The sequence below is a fragment of the Podarcis gaigeae genome (genome assembly GCF_964106915.1).
Source record: "Podarcis gaigeae genome assembly, chromosome: 12".
In the NCBI taxonomy this organism is placed as follows: domain Eukaryota; kingdom Metazoa; phylum Chordata; class Lepidosauria; order Squamata; family Lacertidae; genus Podarcis; species Podarcis gaigeae.
The window spans coordinates 58321394-58341616 of NC_139688.1; the positions used below are offsets into that span (position 1 = coordinate 58321394).

Genomic DNA, 20223 nt, shown 5'->3' on the forward strand with positions numbered 1-20223 from the left:
TCCAGTCACGGACAACTCTGGGGTTCATTAGGTGGGGACCATTAGGTGCAGCGCACGGAAACACCTTTTACCTTCCCGCCGGAGCGGTACCTATTTATCTACTTGCACTTTGACGTGCTTTCGAACTGCTAGGTTGGCAGGAGCAGGGACTGAGCAACGGGAGCTCACCCCGTTGTGGGGATTCAAACCGCCAACCTCCTGGTTGGCAAGCCCTAGGCTCTGTGGTTTACCCAAAGCGCCACCCATGTTACTTAGTGTCTAGTAAGACAACAGTCCACTTAGAAAACAACACATCTGAGTTGATCAGAAATGCATTACACGGGCACTTGCTCTTCAGCATCAACTTCCTACCAATTCTTCTCTATACAGTTCTGAAGATGGGACAGGAGTCTCCCTTTTACATTCATCTCTCAATCCAGCATCCAAAATATACTTTCTGACCTCGCGTTGGGCAACATACACATGATGGCATTAATATGGTAGTTCTACCCTTGGCTTGTAGGTCCCTCACACTTAAACTGTAAGGTTATTTCCCCTTGGGCTGAAAGCCGAGTCACCAAGACAAGGATAAAGGTAAAGGTAAAGGACTCCTGACAGTTAAGTCCAGTCGCGAATGATTCTGGGGTTGCGGTGCTCATCTTGCTTTACTGGCTGAGGGAGCCGACGTTTGTCCACAGACAGTTTTTCTGGGCCATGTGGCCAGCATGACTAAGCCACTTCTGGTGAAATCAGAGCAGTGCACAGAAATGCCGTTTACCTTCCCGCCGGAGCGGTACCTATTAATCTACTTGCACTTTGACAGGCTTTCGAACTGCTAAGTTGGCAGGAGCAGGGACCGAGCAACGGGAGCTCACCCCATCACAGGGATTCGAACCGCTGACCTTCTGATGAGCAAGCCCTAGACTCAGTGGTTTAGACCACAGCACCACCCGCGTCCCTCAAGACAAGGATAAAGGTAAAGGTAAAGGGACCCCTGACCATTAGGTCCAGTCGTGGCTGATTCTGGGGTTGCGGTGCTCATCTCGCTTTATTGGCCGAGGGAGCCGGCGTACAGCTTCCAGGTCATGTGGCCAGAATGACTAAGCTGCTTCTGGCGAACCAGAGCAGCGCACCCCATCGTGGGGATTCGAACCACCGACCTTCTGATTGACAAGTCTTCTTCATCACAAAAATCTGTAGAAGCACCAAAGTTATTGAAATTTGCTGCAATATTTTATATGTTGCATGCATATTAATGATAACAAGAGACAACTGTTGGAGATGATTAACAGATTATCAAAATGTTTACTCTGTAAGCCCAGGATATGAAGAGTAGAAATGTAATTTGGATTTCTAATTTTGTCTACAGTGTTTACAATGTGTTCCGAATGTTTTATAGCAAATGCTTCTGAAATCCTGCTTAAACAGTAAGGAGCAAATGTCTTCTGACACATTTTCAACAATAAAATGTTTTAAGGCAAATAAATGAAGTGATAGTAATCTGGCACCCAAACAACTTAAGAGGACGTCAGACTTCCTTTTCTTTCATTAACAATATTCCTACTGTTGTAACTAAGGGAAAATTCAAAAGCAGTTTGTGACGTACATGGGGATCAAAGAAAAAAGGGAATAAAATTCACTGGACTAATACAAGCTCCTTTTTGCACCCCAAGCACCTATTTGGATCCTACTCATGATGAATTAGTGCAAGTTGGTGGCAGAAATTGATTAACTCAATTTTTTTTTAAGTCTGACTAAAAATGCACAAAAATAATACTATTCTACTCAGTAACAAGAATGCTTTGAATTATTTAAAATATGGAAAAGTTATGACTTTTTAGGGTGGGTATTGCCCACAAATCCTTTCTGTACATATTGTAAACCACATTGGCCTTCTTATATTTTAAGTGTTGTTGTGTTTGTTTGGAGCTAAAATTACATTTGCTGCACAGTGATGATGTATGAATTCCTTTATGCCTTGTTAATGAGGCAGAATAATATGTTCACCTCTTCACAGCCAATCCTAAAGCACAGAATCGCTTTCACAAATAGAGACAGCATTATTCTGTGCAAGGTAAGATGGGTGCACCCATTCTATTACAGTAGCTTTATTACCAGTTCTCTCTACATATTACGCATCAAATTTCTATCCCATCATGAAACCAACCCTTTAAGACTCTCAGGTTATGAGTGGCTGAAATTGCTCTAGGAATATGTGTAAGACAGTCATCCTTTGTCCTTCCCCCCCCCCCCAATCACCACTGGTTTCTGCTCCATCTAATAGTTTGCACGTATACCAGTGTTGTAGTTGCTAAAACACTAGTTCAGCAGCAGTAGCACTATTCCGTTAGTTTACAACTCTGTAGATCCTAGTGGATCTCAGATGCAGCAGTCCTCAATGTCCATACTGACAACTTTTCTAGCGTAGCAATCCAAAGGAGCAGGTCTTGGGTAACTAATATAACAAAGAACTTCCACCTGGTTTCATTTTCAAATGTCACTGCCTAGTAAAAGGCAATTCCATCAGAACACTTGGAGAACAAACAAACAAATTAAATAGACACTCAATTATTTGCAACATTGAACAAACACTGCATTTTCATCAAAGTCAGCAAGCCCCATGTGAATATTCCATGTGTTCTTTTTCTCTTACGCGTGCACAATGAATAAGGAAATAACTTATAACTGGTCAGATCCAGCAAAAGAGATCCAAATGTACAGAAGGTGGTTTTGGCACACAGATTCCCTTGATGCACAGAAAAATCAAACTCACAGTTTGGATGCCGATGCACACTTGCAATGTGATGTGCAATTGAAAGAAAAACATCCAATGCAACTCTCATGAGAACTGCAAGTTGTAGACAGAGATATAGTTAGCAATGTGGATGCACATTTCAATCCACTGCCTTGGGCATCTAATTATACACAACAGTTGAGTGTAACTACATGAGGACTGAGACAACTGTGTGCTTTAAAAACTGTTCTAACATTAAATCCAGTCCTGAACATGCTCGGTCAGAAAACATATTTAATACTGCAGTCATATAGCATCATAGCTTTGTGGTCTTCAATTGCCCAGGCGTGATATAGAAGGACAGAAAGTGGAAAGAAAACAAAAAACCTGCCAAAAGCAGCAGGCTAAGTAAGTCCAGTTACCGGAAGCCACCAATTTACTGCTAATGGTTTGGTGACCATTCAAGCTGTGCTCAACAACAAAAAACCTCAGTAAAAGCCAAAGAGGGAAGCAGAAAGGCCAAGATGATTGAGATTTAACTTTCTATCACATACCAATAATATGGGGGAGACAAAGGGAGGAGGCGAAGAGAAGAATGGACAATAATAATGTTTTGTGCAGGTGGTGCCAAGATCCCCAATCCATTCCCGTGTGAACCTGAGAGGCGATTAATCCTCAAGGACCACTGTAATGAGACCTTTAAAGGCTCAAGACCAGCAGCCCATCCCGAGCATGGCAGCAGCCTGCTCCCAGAAGTCTTCTCTAGCAGAGTTACATCAAAGCAAACAGGGACCAGATAGCAGGATTCCCTGAGAATCCCTTATCTCAGCATTAGCGGATGCTTCTCCTCTGATTGTCTTGAACTGCCACCTGTCCCAGGCATCTTTGAAGGCAACGCTAAGTCTGTGATGGATCTGACCTCCTTGAGCTGAGATTCTTTTATGTCTTTCTTCATTTTCTGCTCTGTTACATTCCTTCTCTGCAATGCACACTACATGAAACAAAGGGAGTTCTCAGTCCTTGACTCACTGTCCCCAGCTATTTGAAAGCAGAAGGGAGGAGGGGGGAACAATGTTCAGGATTATACTCCATCTGTAATGTGGAGTTGTCCTCCAGAGACAAGCCTCTTATTTTTGAGAGTTCTAACTAGATGGCTTTTACACAACGGCGACTTGAAAATAGGGGGTTCAGTATTGTTAGGCGCCAAGATGAGAAGGCTGCATGTCAGAGATAACTTAAAAACAAAAAGATTCATGCTATAGCGATATATTAAGAATCACATTAAAGGAAAAATAACCAAGTAGCAAGCCACATGGCTATCATTAAATAATTAAAGGAACTGTATACAACCCTCCTTCACTACATGCAAATATCCGTAATGCTTGTGCCTATCTATTATTTAAATTTTTACAGGAGAAAGGATTTCATTTTAAGTTAAAATTAGGTAGGAAGCCCAAGGCATTAGCAAAGGTGCCCTGGGATTGATGCTAATTGCTACTGATATTTCTAAATTCAAAAATCTTCTCAACCACCAGTTCTGGTCACAAAGAGTTACATAAGAAACTTACATAAAAATTGTCTTTTTACAAAACATAGCATATGTCGATTTCATTGAATGATGAGAAAAGGTAAAACATGTGTTCCTCATTCATTTTTTTTCATTCTTCTCATTTTATGCAGTTTAATCAAATTCTCTCCTGTTCCCAATTCCAAATCTTAACTCACCTGTATCTGATTAGGACCTGCTGCCTTGACAAAGGCTCGATTCTCACAATAAAATCTCTGTTTCAGAGCAGGTCTCCAAATCATAGCTTGTCTGGAAAACATTAACCATAGTTGCCAGCTTGCACACAACAGGAAGCTATGGTTCCTTGCAACTTCCGGGATTCCACACTCATGCAGGAGGAGAAATGAACCAGGAGAAAACTCGTGCACACCCTGTTTTATTAAGCCATGGTTTCATTGTGTGGACTTGGCCTACGTAGCAGTGCTATCCAAGTAATCAAAGCCGTCACTAAGGCCCAACTGAAAACCTGAAGGCCTCCACCCCCATCGTCTCCACCCCCATCTGAGGTCCAGCTTCAAAGGTCTTCTGGCGGTTCCCTCCCTGCAAGAAGTGAGGTTACAGGGAATGAGGAAGAGGGCCTTATCAGTAGTGGTGCCTGCCCTGTGGAACGTCCTTCCATCACATGTCAAGGAAATGAACAACTTTCTTACTTATAAAAGACATCTGAAGGCAGTCCTGTATAGGAAAGTTTTTAACGTTTGATGTTTTATCATGTTTTTCATATTCTGTTGGGAGCTGCCCAGAGTGGCTGGGGAAACCCAGCCAGATGGGTGGCGTATAAATAATAAATTATTATTATTAAATTATTATTATTATAGTAAGAAATTGGCCATGGTAATAGCAGGTGAGCTCATGCACAACCTTCTCCCACCTCTTTACTGAATTCACACCTAGGGCCATTGGGATGCAACATCCCTACTCTCCCAGGAACAGAACCATGGCAAGGTGAAGACCAGCCTAGCTCCAGCTATGAAAAGTTGCAGGAACCCTGCACCTCCTTCCCCACCCCTCAGCCTCGGAAAGACTTGGCTCCAGCTGCCATCTGTCCTAGAGAAAGAGACTTCGCCACTGCAGAAGAAAACTTTGTCACTGGCTTAATGAGCATGGGTTATGGGTAGCTTTATGTATTGGTATTGTTTCAATTCGCTGTAAACCACCTTGGAGATTATTTCATCAGAGGTTGCCAGGGGCAATCTTTAAAATAAACTAACAAGAAACAATTTGGCACTGGTCATTTCAAAATCAGAATACTGAGTTAAAAAAACAGAACACAGCAGTTCTGATGTGTCGGATTAGGTGCAAGGAAAGCTGTGTGAGCATCAGGGGAATTGAGGAGAATTTCAAAGCAAAGTTCCTAGTTCACACTGTAAGCCACTGTCACCCCAGATCTCAATTCAAACCTGTAAAGATGTATTTTTAAGCTCATCTTTAACAAAATGGCCACATCAAGCCACAAACCCTAACTTACTGACTAAGTGGTCTGAAGGATTAAGAAAATAAACTAAAGAGTGTTTCATCCAAATAGTATGGTTTTTTTACACAGTTAAAATTTCCCATGAATTAAGGGAGGGGGGAGGATCAAAATCAGGGTGATTTTCCCATCACAAAAAATTATATTGTGCCAAATATGAATATGGTATGGAGGTGATGGCAGACTGCAGCCAAACAAAAGAGTCTGTGTGTGCAAAATTGTCATACATAACAAATCCATGCATGTTTCATGCTTCTTACTATACAACATTGGTTTCTGTGGAAGCAATGGGTTGGTTGAGCCAAAGACATTGTGGAATAACTCCACAGTTTGGCACTGTCTACTTGTAAACTGATTTGTGTTACAAAATCTCTCTTGAACGCTGAGACAGTAGAGTAAAATTTGGTGCATATGTTCAGAATATTACTCTAGTATTCAAATCTAAACACCAGAAGAATTCTTTTCAAGGAAGGAGAAGTTATAGCATACTGGAACTGATCCCCCCTTGAGCACTGAGACAACGCCAGAGCCTGACTTAGGGCGGCGCAGGCGGTTCCTCTGCGCAGGGCGCCAAACTAAGGGGACCCAAAATGATGGTGATAAAACCTTTGTTTATATGAGTACCTACTCAAAGTAATAATAATGTGAAGCTTCAGTGAACCTATTGAGAAGATCCATAAAAAAGCAACTGCATCCAAAGGAATTATTGAGAAAATAAGAAATATTTAAGGGGGGTGGCACCAAATTTTCTCCTTGCTCAGGGTGGGTGCCATATTACCAAAGTCTACCCTGACACCACAATGGTATTTGCTTGACACATTAACAATCTAATTCTTCATCTGAAGAAATCAGTTGAAGTGGCCGAGTCAGTGTTTGCAACTGATAAATGAATTGAGTCCTGAACTAGCCAAACATATTTTCATTTTTGTATCCTGATTCCCAGACATATTTTCAAGAAGAGCAGAAAGTTGCAAAATCACAAAATATTTTCTGGTGACCATGTACTCAGTTATTTAATTTTAGTTGCGCTAGCTAAATTATATTCAATAAATAAAATATATTAATTAAATAACTTCGGGGGTGGGATAGCTATTAGTGATGAAAAGACAATAGTCACAAATTGGCTCAACATACCCAGAAAAAAAGAAAAGAAGGGACCTAGTCCAACATCTTCCCTATAGATACTTCACGTATGCCTGAATTATTTAACCTGTATCATCCACACTGTAGGTTGCTATAAACAAAGCAGCAGAAAGAATACAGACCATGCTGGCACATGCATGCTTCTAAGACAAAAAATAACTTCAAGGCACATTAATATATTGTTTAAATCAGCCTTGAATGTAAGGCAAGAAAAGTAATGCAATGTTATTACTGAACCGAAGGCTGAAGTTTATTAACTCTCTGGTAGGACCTCAGCAAATTTAGTATCTCCAGACTTTCTGGTATCCAAAAAGGGTGTTGAAAACTAATTAGAACGAATGAGAAATTAGATGGTGCTTGAATCTTTGCAACTTTTTCAAGACTTTGAACAGTGAAAACCACAATTAATCGCACAGATTGGAACAGTGCATAAGGATGAGGCTAAATGCAGCATTAAAATTCTCACATTATGGCTGGCTAGTAGTCAACATATAAATAAGACAAAAAGACATTGAAGAGCCAGAAGATTTCAATTTTTCATTGTGAGTAATTTTGAAATTTGTTCCCTTGCAGAAACACTTTTAACAGTCAAAATGATCATCCAATTCAACTACTCTAAAGGGCTCCAATACACTTTTAAAAAGTCAAATGTGAAATCTGAAGGGTGTGTGTGTTTGTGTTTGTGTTTGTGTGTGTGTGTGTGTGTGTGTGTGTGTCAAACAAAATGGTCCAACAAACCCAAGGAGACATACCGAAGTAAAACATTCTTACCGGTTGCTGCTTTAAGAGCCTCAGTCATGCAATGTCACATCCCATTCGCAAGGAAACAAATCAAGTTAAATGGGAACACACTAATCAACATAGAGGCGGCCTCTTGGGAGCAAATACAAGCCTGAAGATTAATTAAGATGTTTGAAAATGTAAATATAATATGGGACCAAAAAGTCCCTACTTGTTTAGTTTCTAAGGATGCTCACAGATGGAGTGTGTTTTGGATATCAGCATATCTGACATTCACATGCCACATGGGACTGTACTAATTCTTGTCGTGATCCCCACTATTTCAAATGGCAGGCTGGGGAATCCATTGTTTCATCCACAAAGGATAACAGTCTAAAAGGTGATTGCTTAGGGATTGTCGGGCACAAGCTCACACAGCACAGCAGCTTTGCAGTGTTTTTCCAATACTGTTTCCATAATTTACTGTTTAATGCACAATCAGCAAAGTGAAAAGCTGCCTCAAGTTGCTTTCTAATATCTGTTTTTCTCAGCTTGACAGAGTGGTTTGTGACATTCTGGATGCCAAAGTTCTTAAAGACCTTTTGATGAGAAATTATCTTCAGAAAAAGTACAGGACAGATTCAAATAGAAATGGTCTGTTTGTGCAAGTGATATTACAGAAACTCTCAGGTCATAACACTGAAGCTCACTTTTGCTAAGATTTGGGCTTCAAACTTGAGTATGGCATTGTTCCTAGAAGTAGATGATTTACATGATTAAAGAAAGTAGCTTAAAGTTAGGCATCATGGAAAACGTGGGAAGGCTGCAGAAAATGGAAGTCCCCCCTCTCTCCTTGAATTGTAACAGGCAGAACATATCCACAAATTTAACACCCCCGGGCCAAGTTGCTGACTGTGACTTGCAAGAAAATACACGTGATAACATCACATCATATGATGAGAAGAAGAAGAAGAAGAAGAAGAAGAAGAAGAAGAAGAAGAAGAAGAAGAAGAAGAAGAAGAATTATTTATTGGTTTCTCCAGCCACTCTGGGCGGCTTTAAACAGAACATTAAAACAGAAGAAAAAACCTTCAAACATTAAAAACTTTCCTAAACAGGGCCGCCTTCAGATGTCTTCTAAAAGTTGGATACGAATTAAGTTCTTAACCCGAGGTACCACTGTAGTTGTTTATTCCCTTGACATCTGATGGGAAGGCATTCCACAGGGCGGGTGCCACTACCGAGAAGGCCCTCTGCCTGGTTCGCTGTAACTTGGCTTCTCGCAGTGGGGGAACCGCCAGAAGGCCCTTGGTGTTGGACTTGAGTCTGAACAATGGAGGTGGAGACGCTCCTTCAGGTATATTGGGCCGAGGCCGTTTAGAGCTTTAAAGGTCAGCACCAACCCTTTGAACTGTGCTCAGAAATGTACTGGGAGCCAATGTAGGTCTTTCAAGACCAGTGTTATATGGTCTCGGCGGCCACTCCCAGTCACCAGTCTAGCTGCCGCATTCTGGATTAGTTGTAGTTTCCGGGTCACCTTCAAAGGTAGAGTGCATTGCAGTAGTCAAAGCGGAAGATAACTAGAGCCTGCACCACTCTGGCGAGACAGTCTGCGGGTTGGTAGGGTCTCAGCTGGCCTACCAGATGGAGCTGGTAGACAGCTGCCCTGGACACAGAATTGACCTGTGCCTCCATGAACAGCTGTGAGTACAAAATGACTCCCAGGCTGCGCACCTGGTCCTTCAGGGGCACAGTTACCCCATTCAGGACCAGGGAGTCCTCCACACCCGCCCGCCTCCTATTCCCCAAAAACAGTACTTCTGTCTTGTCAGGATTCAACCTCAATCTGTTAGCCGCCATCCATCCTCCAACCACCTCCAGACACTCACACAGGACCTTCACCACCTTCACTGGTTCTGATTTAAAAGAGAGGTAGAGCTGGGTATCATCCGCATACTGATGAACACCCAGCCCAAACCCCCTATTGATCTCTCCCAGCGGCTTCATATAGATATTAAAAAGCATGGGGGAGAGGACGGAACCCTGAGGCACCCCACAGGTGAGAGCCCAGGGGTCTGAACACTCATCCCCCAACACCACTTTCCAGACACGGCCCAGGAGAAAGGAGCGGAACCACCGTATAACAGTGCCCCCAGCTCCCAGCTCCTCTGGATGGTCCAGAAGGATGTCATGATCAATGGTATCAAAGGCTGCTGAGAAATCCAGCAGAACTAGGAAACAGCTTTCACCTTTGTCCCTAGCCCGCCAGAGATCATTGACCAGTGTGACCAAGGCAGTTTCACTCCCATGATGAGGCCTGAATCCCGATTGGAAGGGATCCAAATGGTCCGCATCTTCCAGGCATGCTTGGAGTTGTTCCACGGGTGCTTAATCCACCTTGCCCAAGCATGGAAGATTTGAGACTGGGCAATAGTTGGCCATATTAGCCAGGTCTAAAGATGTTTCTTTAATAAGCGATTTAATGACTGCCTCTTTCAGTGGCTCTGGGAAGGCTCCCTCTCAGAGAGAAGCATTTACAACTCTGCAAAGCCCATCATCCAGCCCTTCCCGGCTCACTTTTATTAGCCAGGATGGGCAAGTATCAAGGAGTCAGGTGGCTGGTTTCACTCGTCCAAGCAGCCTGTCCACATCCTTGGAGGTAACAGATTGGAATTGATCCCATGCTAGACAGATCCCATGACTAGACAGGACTCTAGCACTCTCCTGCCCCGGCCCTGCTCCCGCAGTGGAGTCTACCTCTTTCTGAATCTGAGCAACTTTATCTGCAAAAAAACTACAAAATCATTGCAGATCTTGTCGTTCTGTTAAATTACGAACCACCTGGAACCTCCTGCTGCTGTTTTCTGCAGATGCAATAGAGGTGGGGAAGAAGGTCCTCTTTGCTGTCGCTATCACCACTTGGTAGGCTCGACATTGAGCTTTAACCTGTGTCTAGTCTGATTCAGAATGAGTTTTCCGCCAACGGCGCTCTAGCCATCTCAGTGATTGTTTCATTGCCCTCAGATCCGTGGAAAACCACGGGGCTGTCCAGGCTCCATGCAATCGGAGAGGGCGCTTCGGAGCCAAACAGTCAACAGCCCTGGTTAACTCCACATTCCAGCGGGCCACCAGGGAATCAGCTGAAAGGCCATCAACATGGGATAAAGCATCCCCTACCACTCTCTGGAAACCATTTGGATCCATTAAGTGGTGGGGGTGGACCATCCAAATTGGTCCCACCTCCCTGCAGAGGGGAAGGGTCACAGAGAAGTCCAGTTGCACCAGGAAGTGATCCGACCATGGCACTTCTTTTGTTTCACTTTTAGTTAGTGTCAGATCACCAACATCCGTAGAGGTAAACACCAAGTCTAAGGCATGTCCGCAGCTATGAGTTGGGCCAAATCTATTCAGGGACAGCCCCATGGAGGCCATGCTTTCCACGAAGTCCCGAGCGGCTCCTTGGAAGGTCGTGTCAGCATGATGTTAAAATCCCCTAGGACAACCAAACTAGGTGTCTCCAGGAGAACATCCGCCATGACCTGAAGCAGCTCAGTCAGGGAATCCTTGGTGCTGTGGGGAGGTCGGTACACCTAAAGGAAACTGCCCCTGTTGCCCAACTTCCAGAACATGCACTCGGAAAACTGGGTCTTCCCAATAGGATGTCTGGTGCAAACTAACAACTTCCTAAAAATCACTGCAACCCCCCGCCCCCAAGACCTGGGTTGCTGTGCATAAGAGAAACCTGGTAGACAAGCAGCGGCAAGAACAGGCCCATCTGCTTCATCCAGCCAAGTCTCTGTTACACATGCCAGGTCAAGTCCTCCATCCATGATCAAGTCATGGATGGCAGTGGTCTTATAATAATTGACCTGGCATTGCACAGCAGCACCTTCAGGTCGTGTGGGTATCCCTTGCTGATTCTAATATCCGTCCGGTCAGGACCAGACCTGGAGGCAGGGATAGTCCTCAAACAAGACTAAACCTGCCTCAAGTAATGACATGGTCTGGTCTTAGTGTAACTCCTCCTCCTATCTGTGATCACTGAGATTGGTTGTCCCAGTGCACCTCCCCCCCCCCCCCGGTGGAACATGCCCCAGCCATTTTGTTGGCTGGGACCCACTCCCTGGCAGCCCTGACCCCTCCCCTTAAGAACAAAATTAAACCTTCCCAACAGGATGCCTGGTGCAAGCTAATGACTTCCTAAAAATCACTGCAAACCCCACCCCCACCACCACCCATATGTCTAGGAAAGCTTTTTCATTCACCTTCATTACTCAAAGCCCAAGTGGCTACAGCAGCTGGGAGAGCCTTTTTCAGCTTCATCTGGCATTGTGCCAACTCCTGGACAGGGATAGCCTGGTCCTTGTGATCTATGCGCTAGTAGCTTCTAGACTGAATTGCTTTAACACAAGCTATGTGGAGGTTCCCTTGAGGTTGGTCTGAAAGGTGCAACCGGTGCGACAAACAGGAAAGGAAGATTACTCAGTGGAGCAGCCAAATTCTCTTCCCATCCATGCCCCTTCCTCCTGGAAATTCACCAGACTGCCTCTCTTCCCATCTTTCGATGGATGGTAAAGAGGGCTTTCTTATTCAAGTCTAATCAATGACCTGCTGTGTTTTATAACACTGCATCTTTCTTGTTACCAGTGTTTGAAATTAGCCAGGTGCCAGGCACATTTACGCACCTATTGGCCACTTGCGACCAAGTGAAGATGCCCTGGGCCTAATATCTCCACCATTTAGAGGTGCATGCCTGGGCATCCTTGGATCTGGACTGTTTTCACACACTAACGCCACACCTTGTAGAATTCTATCTGCACAATCAGAATGAATTTCAGGGACCAAAATGCTTTTTCTGTCCAGCCTGAGATGAAGCTGTGAACAATATTATAGTTATTGTTGTAACTTGTCTTTGCTTATACCAGCTCACTGCCCTGCTCACCTTTGTGAAGAATATTCTTACGTTACGAATGGTCTGTGTCACCGTTAAGAAAAAGAGGTGGTAACAGGCCAATATATATGTGTCCTGTCCCTGGATCAAGTGACTTCTCTTCTTTAAGTTCTCAAAGTTCTTAACCTAGCTCAAGGTTGTCATCTGAACTAGCCAAATGTTTAACTGATAATCAATCACAGTCAGTCCATCATTTAAAAAATAAGACTTTAGAGCCGTCTTGCACCAAAATGGCAACTAGACATTCCGATTTGGCAACTATAACCTTGGTTTAAGGAGCCATTTGGCGCCTAGCCTATATATGAGAGTTTCTAACACTGTTTGTTACTCTTTAAATAACTACTATTGCAAGCTACTTTTGTTATTATTTGAATAAAAAAGTGGGGTATAAATATTAGCCTAATACAAAACCAGAAGCAACTGTTGCTCTGTTTCTTTATGTTGCCATGCATTTCAATGTAAATTGCACAAGCCCAGAACTGAAGCCTAAAATAAGAAAGATGATGTCATAAATAATTGTTCATTGCTCTCTTTGCATATCTTTCTAAATTTGCTCTATAGCAGGACTGCAAGGCTACAATCCTCTACCATTCCCTCCAATAGCCTACCTGGACAGTTGAGGAAGCTGAACAGGGCGACCCAAAGGCAGAAGTTGCTACATTTATTCCCTAGGTATGCAAAACTACAGAAGTCTGTCAATTAATAGACTTGCCAATTAACGTAATAAACTACCTAGCAAGAACCTGTAAGCCTACAAAGAATGTTGATAGCAGCTGGAGAGAGAGAGAGAGAGAGAGAGAGAGAGAGAGAGAGAGAGAGAAGAGCTGAACTAGACTGTGCAGGTCTATTAATTAAGCCCACATTTGACAGCAATTGAGACACAGATGCCATTTGAAAACAACACACAGCCCAAACAAACAAACATGGAGGACATGGTGAGAAAGAGAAGTCTCAAGCCTCCAACAGCTTATAGTAGGTCATGGGCGGGGGGGGGGGGGGGGGAGTTGGAGAGGTGCAGGCAGCAAAGTTGTAAAGCTCTTCCTTTGCACCGAAATGATTCCCTCCATCGCCATCACTGTTCCCGCACCAGCACAGAGCTATAACACTAAGTTTGGCAGCCCTATGCACTGCTTCATTATGCACTGCAGCAGGTGGAGGCTTCAGGGGGAAGGGGAAAAGGGTTCCCTTGGTCCCTTCCTCACTGCTGAAACCAACTTAAACAGGATTACAAGATTCCCATTATAAGCTGCCTGAAACGCTGAACAGGAGCACACTTCTTAGGGGGTGGGACTACACTGCAACATTTTGCTGCAGATCCCACTTATCTATGGATGAGGTAGTAAAACTGTGCCTGAGACTGTATTGCTTTGGACTGAAGTTGAGGGTTCATGTGAAAGAATGCTAATATCCACATCTCTCTCTCTTTCTCTCTGCTAATATATTTGATATTAAAGCAACTGCAATGTTTGTTTTTTAATGCTGTTGTGATTATTGTGAGCCCCTTTGAGCTCAACATTTCTTGTTGGAAAAGCAAATTACATATATTAAATTAACAGCACCGCTTAGCTACCCCCACTTTACATATATCCAGGCTGGGAGTAACAGTGGAGGCTGCGGCCATCACTTGTAAAGATCAAAACCTATGTGGGATATGCAGAAAACCCAGTTCTCCTCCAAGGTTCTACATGGCCACAGGTGCCATTTGAAGGCCATTCTTAACCTAGGCGACCGCCCTTTTGCTGCTGCGTTCACACAGCAGTGATCTGTGGCCTGGAAGCAAGTTGCATTGGCACAATAACGATGTACACAACAGGCCAGCAAATCTTTTTAAAACCCATTAAACAAGATGCCAGGCTGCATGGAACCCTGCACAGATAAGTGATTTCCATGCACTGAATGCCTTGCATAAATTGCCCCCTAGCCTCCACTTGTGAACTTGCCAAGAATTGCACACTGTGTGCTGATTGGGGTCTGTAACACGCACTGTAGACTTGTGAGAAGATATGGTAAGATGTCAATGGGTCAAAAGTGGTATTTGTCATGTCTACAGTATTTATGTTTCATTTCTACTTATTCAATCACTGCATTGTTACAAAAGAATCATTGCCAGGTTTTGTAGTCACATTCTGGCATTTCATAATGCTGGATTAAATTGAGCCATTTAATATTTTCGCAGAAAACTACACTAAAACAAGTAATTTTTGGCTAGTCACCTAGGATCTGCATAGCAGGAACAATATCAAAGACACTGTATATATTAGCGACTGGAAATTCACCTGTTTCTGAACTGTAGCTCATACTTGGTGAATGTTGACATCACCATGTGAAAACTCTTTGTCTTTAATCATGCTTAGTTATATACACACATGTTCCAATGAAATCATTGCTGCTTGCATGAGAACAACCAGATTTAGGATTGCAGATTGTGACAACAACCTAACAAAAATTTTAAAATCACGTATTAATACTAGAACATAGGTTTTCTAGACTTTCAGGCTTTCAAAGTTTTTCATGGTAAATCCTCTCAAAGACTTTTCAAACTAGGGGGAACTTTAAAAGCATTTGAAAAGATTTGGTGTGGAAGAACTGAAAAGTAAAACAAAAAACAAAACATACCTCTGGCATGTTCACAAATCCACTGTGCACTAAGAGCACAGCCAGGACAAATAATATGAAAACCTCTGTGGCATCTAAACTTTTTCCTTGAATGCCAAAGAAAACTAGTGTCCCTTTTTTTAATCCAACCTACATCTATATTATCAACTTCCATCTTTTATTGTCAGACTCTGTTTTAAAGACAGGCTATCCTGGTGAGACTTAACGTTTGTATGTAAGACACACTTTGATCTGTACCCTGATGAGTGAACATTCTCCTTTGCTGCTAACCCAACTAATGAAGGGATAAAATTAGCTTTTCTCCCCTGCACTCTCTTTACCACAAAAAACCCATGCACTAATCAGCTGTCCTCACTAATCAGTCATCTGGCTAATGACCTTTTGCCTCGAAACACTAACATTTCTGAATGAAGGAGTGTGGGGGGAGGAGTGTGGCAAGACCCTCAGTGGTCCTTTTTAAGGGGTCTTAAGTCTCTCATCTGGTATGAGAAACTGAAAGGTTAAATGGCAAGCACACACCCTGACTAGATGATAAATCTATAATCAAAAGGCACAGACCGACACCTCAAGATGTGCTTCATTAAAACACAGCTAAGTGATTTTCTCCCTCCTCTTTAAAAAACTAGAAACAGATGAAAAATTTGCTTGAAACTCCCCCATACTCTGCCTGTGGAGAAATCTGTTTGCACATCTGCGTCAAAGCGTCACTTGATTTTTTACTTTTTAGTATCAATGCCTGATGAGGAATTCCAAGGCTGAAACTCCTTCATGTTCTCTCACTCTCTAGCTATATATTGCATCTGGGAGCAAAGCAGATGATCATGCCTGCAGCTTATTTCAGCTGCTTGAGATACTGGTGATAAAAGACCACAAAGAATACTTTTCTAATTTTGCAAAATAGTTCATCACCCTGCTCCTTCTCTTAACATTTCTTCCTCCCCAACCCATCACCACACCCAAATTCTACTTTATCTGTAACAAAATGCAACTAAGCAGCAACAGTTGGGCTGTTCTTTGCAAAGGCTCCTGTGTGAGCCTCAGGGAAACGAGTGCTGTAACAGCAGGAGGTATCAAAACTCCATTAATTTCAATGGGATTTCTGGGGGGCTGTGCTTTTTGTTAACTTTAAGGGCATGCAGTTAACTGCTCTTTCTGACTCCCAGCTCCCCGCTCCTGCCAAGTTTCTCAATAAACAGAAGAGTGTTTTTAAAAGTCTTATTAATGCAATCCTTCTCAAAACCATGTTGAATGCTATGGAAGGTGACTGTCCTGACTTTTCTTCCTAAAAATCAACTTGAATTAAATACTTACGGTAAGGAGGATCCATATAGCCGTTCCTGGGGTCCATGGCAAAGACTGTCCCACGGTAAGGTACGGATGGTTCAGGAAGGTGGGGTATAGATCCATGTATCTCCTTCTTGATTAATGAGGCCCTTTCCTCGCTGGATGTCGAAGGCTCCTCGCTGATTTTACTGAGGCCTTGCCCGCCCTGTGGCTGCATTGTGATTGCGTTTCTTCTCTCTCTGTGATAGGTCTGCCCAGGACTTTCATCCTCTAGGGAGGGGAAAAAAGAGAGAGACAGAGGTTTGGGAGGGGGAAGAGAAATTTTAAGCTCAGCTGCCGCAAGCGATCAAAGTTTTTAAAGTTTCCTCTTCCGCTAAGCACGATCTGCGCCACAATATAAGTTCAGAGGACCAGAGACACATGTGTGGTTATGAAAGATGTCCCTGGATGCAGGTTGAAGGAGGAGGGAGAGGGGAACGCAAGCCACTCAGTGCGAGTGGCAGTTGTGCAGTAGATCATCATCACCCCATTCACTGATGCATTTACTAGAGGGGCCATTAATCGTGCAGAAATGGACACTGGCTTGCTATTTTCTTTCCTCTGGGACAAGAAGGCTTGGAAGTTTTGGCTGCTTGACCGGGAGGGAAAAAACAATTTGTCACGAATCGCAAAAAGATGAACTCTGCTAGCAGAAACTAAATCAAGTCTAGCCACCCACTGGTGCTTTGTATTGGCTGGCATGCTCCTTTATGCCTCCACAGATGAACTGCTGATAAGAGAAAGGCTCCTCGCCGTTAAACAGAGATCTCTGTTATTAAAATTAAGCCACAAAGGGCCTCTAAAAGACCTGGAGCCTCTGGTAATTACACAGAGCATACCTGGCTGCAGAGAAGTACAACAGTCTGAACCAAAAGTTTAAAATGTTATCTATAGATCTGTTGTGTGTACACAACATGAATAGCATAGTCTATCTGAATCATCAAATGCACACATCTATTTGACATTTTAAACTTTTAGCTCTAATAACTGCACCCCAAATGCCCTAGAATAGCCCCTGAGGGAATGACAGAATCATGATAAGGAAGAGCAGGAGGAAAAGTGATTGCCCAGACTTTCAGAGGTGTGTGTATTTCAATGGAACTACAAATCTATTTGAGTGGTTGTTTTTATTCTTATGAGTGGTTTAGGATATTTTAATATACAATTATTAGTAGAATGTCAAAATGATTATGTACTTGAAAAAAGTCTCAGTCCAAGGTGTAGTTGTTCTTTCTCTTAGAAATACATTCTCTTAGAAATACATTCTTCAATACAACACATTTACCAATTTAGAAAATGTTAAGAAGCAGAAAGAACTGCATTGTGATGGTTCACTTAGCCATAAAAATCCACACTACAAAACTCAAGAGGGAGAAAAGAAAGAAATGTGAAGGGGAAGAGATTTATCTGCTGACTTGTACAACAACAGAAATTCCTGAGCACAACACAGACTTCTTAACTGTGTCTCTAAGGAATCGGCTGAGGCAGCTGTTTTAGCTCATTCACCTGAATAAGCAAGCAGGATGCACCTTTAAAACACAATGGCCTCTCTCTCACCTGACCTGTTCCTGAAGTGTCCTGCGAGCCAGTCTATGGACAACCAGCCACTCCATATACAAAGAGCGTTCTCTGGGATAAAACCAGGTGCCTGTAGCATCCCAAGAGATGCCACCAGCCCAGTCCATGAAATTCACAAGATAAAGGCTCTGAACTGACATGGGGGTGGGGGCTCACGGAGGATTCTCTCAGATGAAGACCAATTAGGAAATGGGACAAATGAAATGTGCAGGCACATAAATGAAAACAAGAATTGCTTCCATACCTGAGACAAGAAACCTGCCTCTCACAAGGCTTTCCAACCACCCACAGCACATCTCAGAGAAAAGCTTAAGGAAAGAGGATTAATGCAAGTGGGCAGCCATCATTTCTGTAAAATACTGTCCTGACCTGCGAAAGCTGTTTTCTAAAGTATGTCTGATGGTTCTGAAGACTTTTTGTATCAACCCCAAGGAGCGGAGTTCAAATAATAGTTTTGGATATACACCTAAGATGTTTTAGACACATAACTAAAATGAAAAGTGTGAACGCAACAAATACATTTGCAAACATGTGCTGCCATACAGATACACTCAGGGAGCTGTGATAAGCTGCAGCTTCTGGATGAGAGAACAACCTGTGGCAAACTCTCTGTCGTGCATGAAATGGCCCCGACTCCCATTTATTTGTTCTGAATGGGTAAAAATCAAACAAAGGAGGCCTGTAAATAAATTCAAAGTATGTGTAACAGCCAAAACTTCCAAACACAAAGTCCTCATATTGGAAGATTAAAGTAAGCACACAAGCAAAAATAATGTTTCTGGCATACTGAGGAAACCAAATTGCCTAACGACATTTAGGGATCTCGTGTTTGGGAAAGAAAAAGGAGAGAAAGAGAAGTTGGGGAGAACTATGGGGTGGTTTTGTATCAATTGCACACTTTTACAACAACCTCGCAATCATGCTAAATACACTGCTGCAAAATGAATCAGGAAGACACTTTTGTATAATCTAATTCTGCATTACTTTAAATATTGTAATGTAAAATTCTTAAAATTTATTTCAAATTTGTTTCCACGTTGGAGTAGCAACAGAAAGGATCTGTGACAAGTCCATTAAGTATTGCAATGCAACTTAAGATGCTTGCAAACTTCGTATTATAATACAAATTCAAGTTTCTTTTAAATTCCACTAGTTTTAAAGAAGACGGAACTCTGTATTTCACAGCATTTTGGGAAAGCCAGCCCTGGAGAGTAAAGCAAAACCCCATGGTTTCCTCTGCTATTTTGCTTCACTATGCACAGGTATTTGTTGCATATTCTTGATTTACATTTTGTAATCTACTTTACAGTTAAATTAGTTGTGAATAGTGCAATTGCACTGAAATATCCAAAAACACACTTGGAAACGAAACAGGTAGCTCTAACCCTGAACACTTTACTTCCATTAAAACCTTTTATAATTATATTCTCTTGCTGCCTACTGCAATCTTTTGAAGGTGCAGTGCAAACCCTATCTGTTAAAAGTATATCCCATTATTGTTTTGCTTCCAGCCACTTTATATAGGCACATTTAGGCTGGAACACAAGATAAACAATCTGTGTGTTTAATTTACAAGTGTGAGAAATACTAGGATGTTTAGATATTAGATGTGATTAGGTCCAGTGCTGTTTCCTTAACAATGTAAAACATTGGGTCATAACTTGGCACTGATTTCATCTTGCCTGTAAGGCTGTGATCCTAACACTTCCTTGGGAGTAAAGTCCAGCAGTGGATTTACTGTCAAATTAATCTGCTTGCAGATGGAGTGAAATTACACTGTACATTAAATATGCCACCACAAAATATCATATGTGAGGGAGTTAAGCTTGTTTTGTTCTGTCCCTCACAATATATTCAGGTGTTAAGTCACTTCTTAACTGTAATGGTTTTTAAAAAAGATGAGCCCACTTTATGGATGAAACCTGAAGCCTTTACTATGTTGGTAAAAAAAAGAGAGCAAAATATATTTGATTTTAACAAAAATATGGCATTCTGTCAATAATACTTTTCTTTCAAAAAGTAACACCACTTACTGGCGATGCACAGACAGCTACCAGCCCAAACCGCCTCTGAGGCTCCCCCCTGCCCTCCTTTTGTGTAACACAACATTTTTGTATTAATGAGAAATTCCAACGAACAAA

At 42.5% G+C, this 20223-nt stretch overlaps 1 protein-coding gene across 6 annotated transcripts in view; it reads right to left on the reverse strand.

Moving 5' to 3' along the window:
• GLI3 (GLI family zinc finger 3) overlaps nt 1–20223 on the reverse strand; it is a 239278-nt gene that overhangs the window by 138186 nt on the left and 80869 nt on the right. For all 6 annotated transcript variants that reach the window (XM_083706243.1, XM_083706246.1, XM_083706245.1 and 3 more), the window contains one exon: nt 16493–16735. In XM_083706243.1, coding sequence (XP_083562369.1) covers nt 16493–16735 — 243 coding nt within the window. The remainder of the gene's footprint in view (nt 1–16492; nt 16736–20223) is intronic.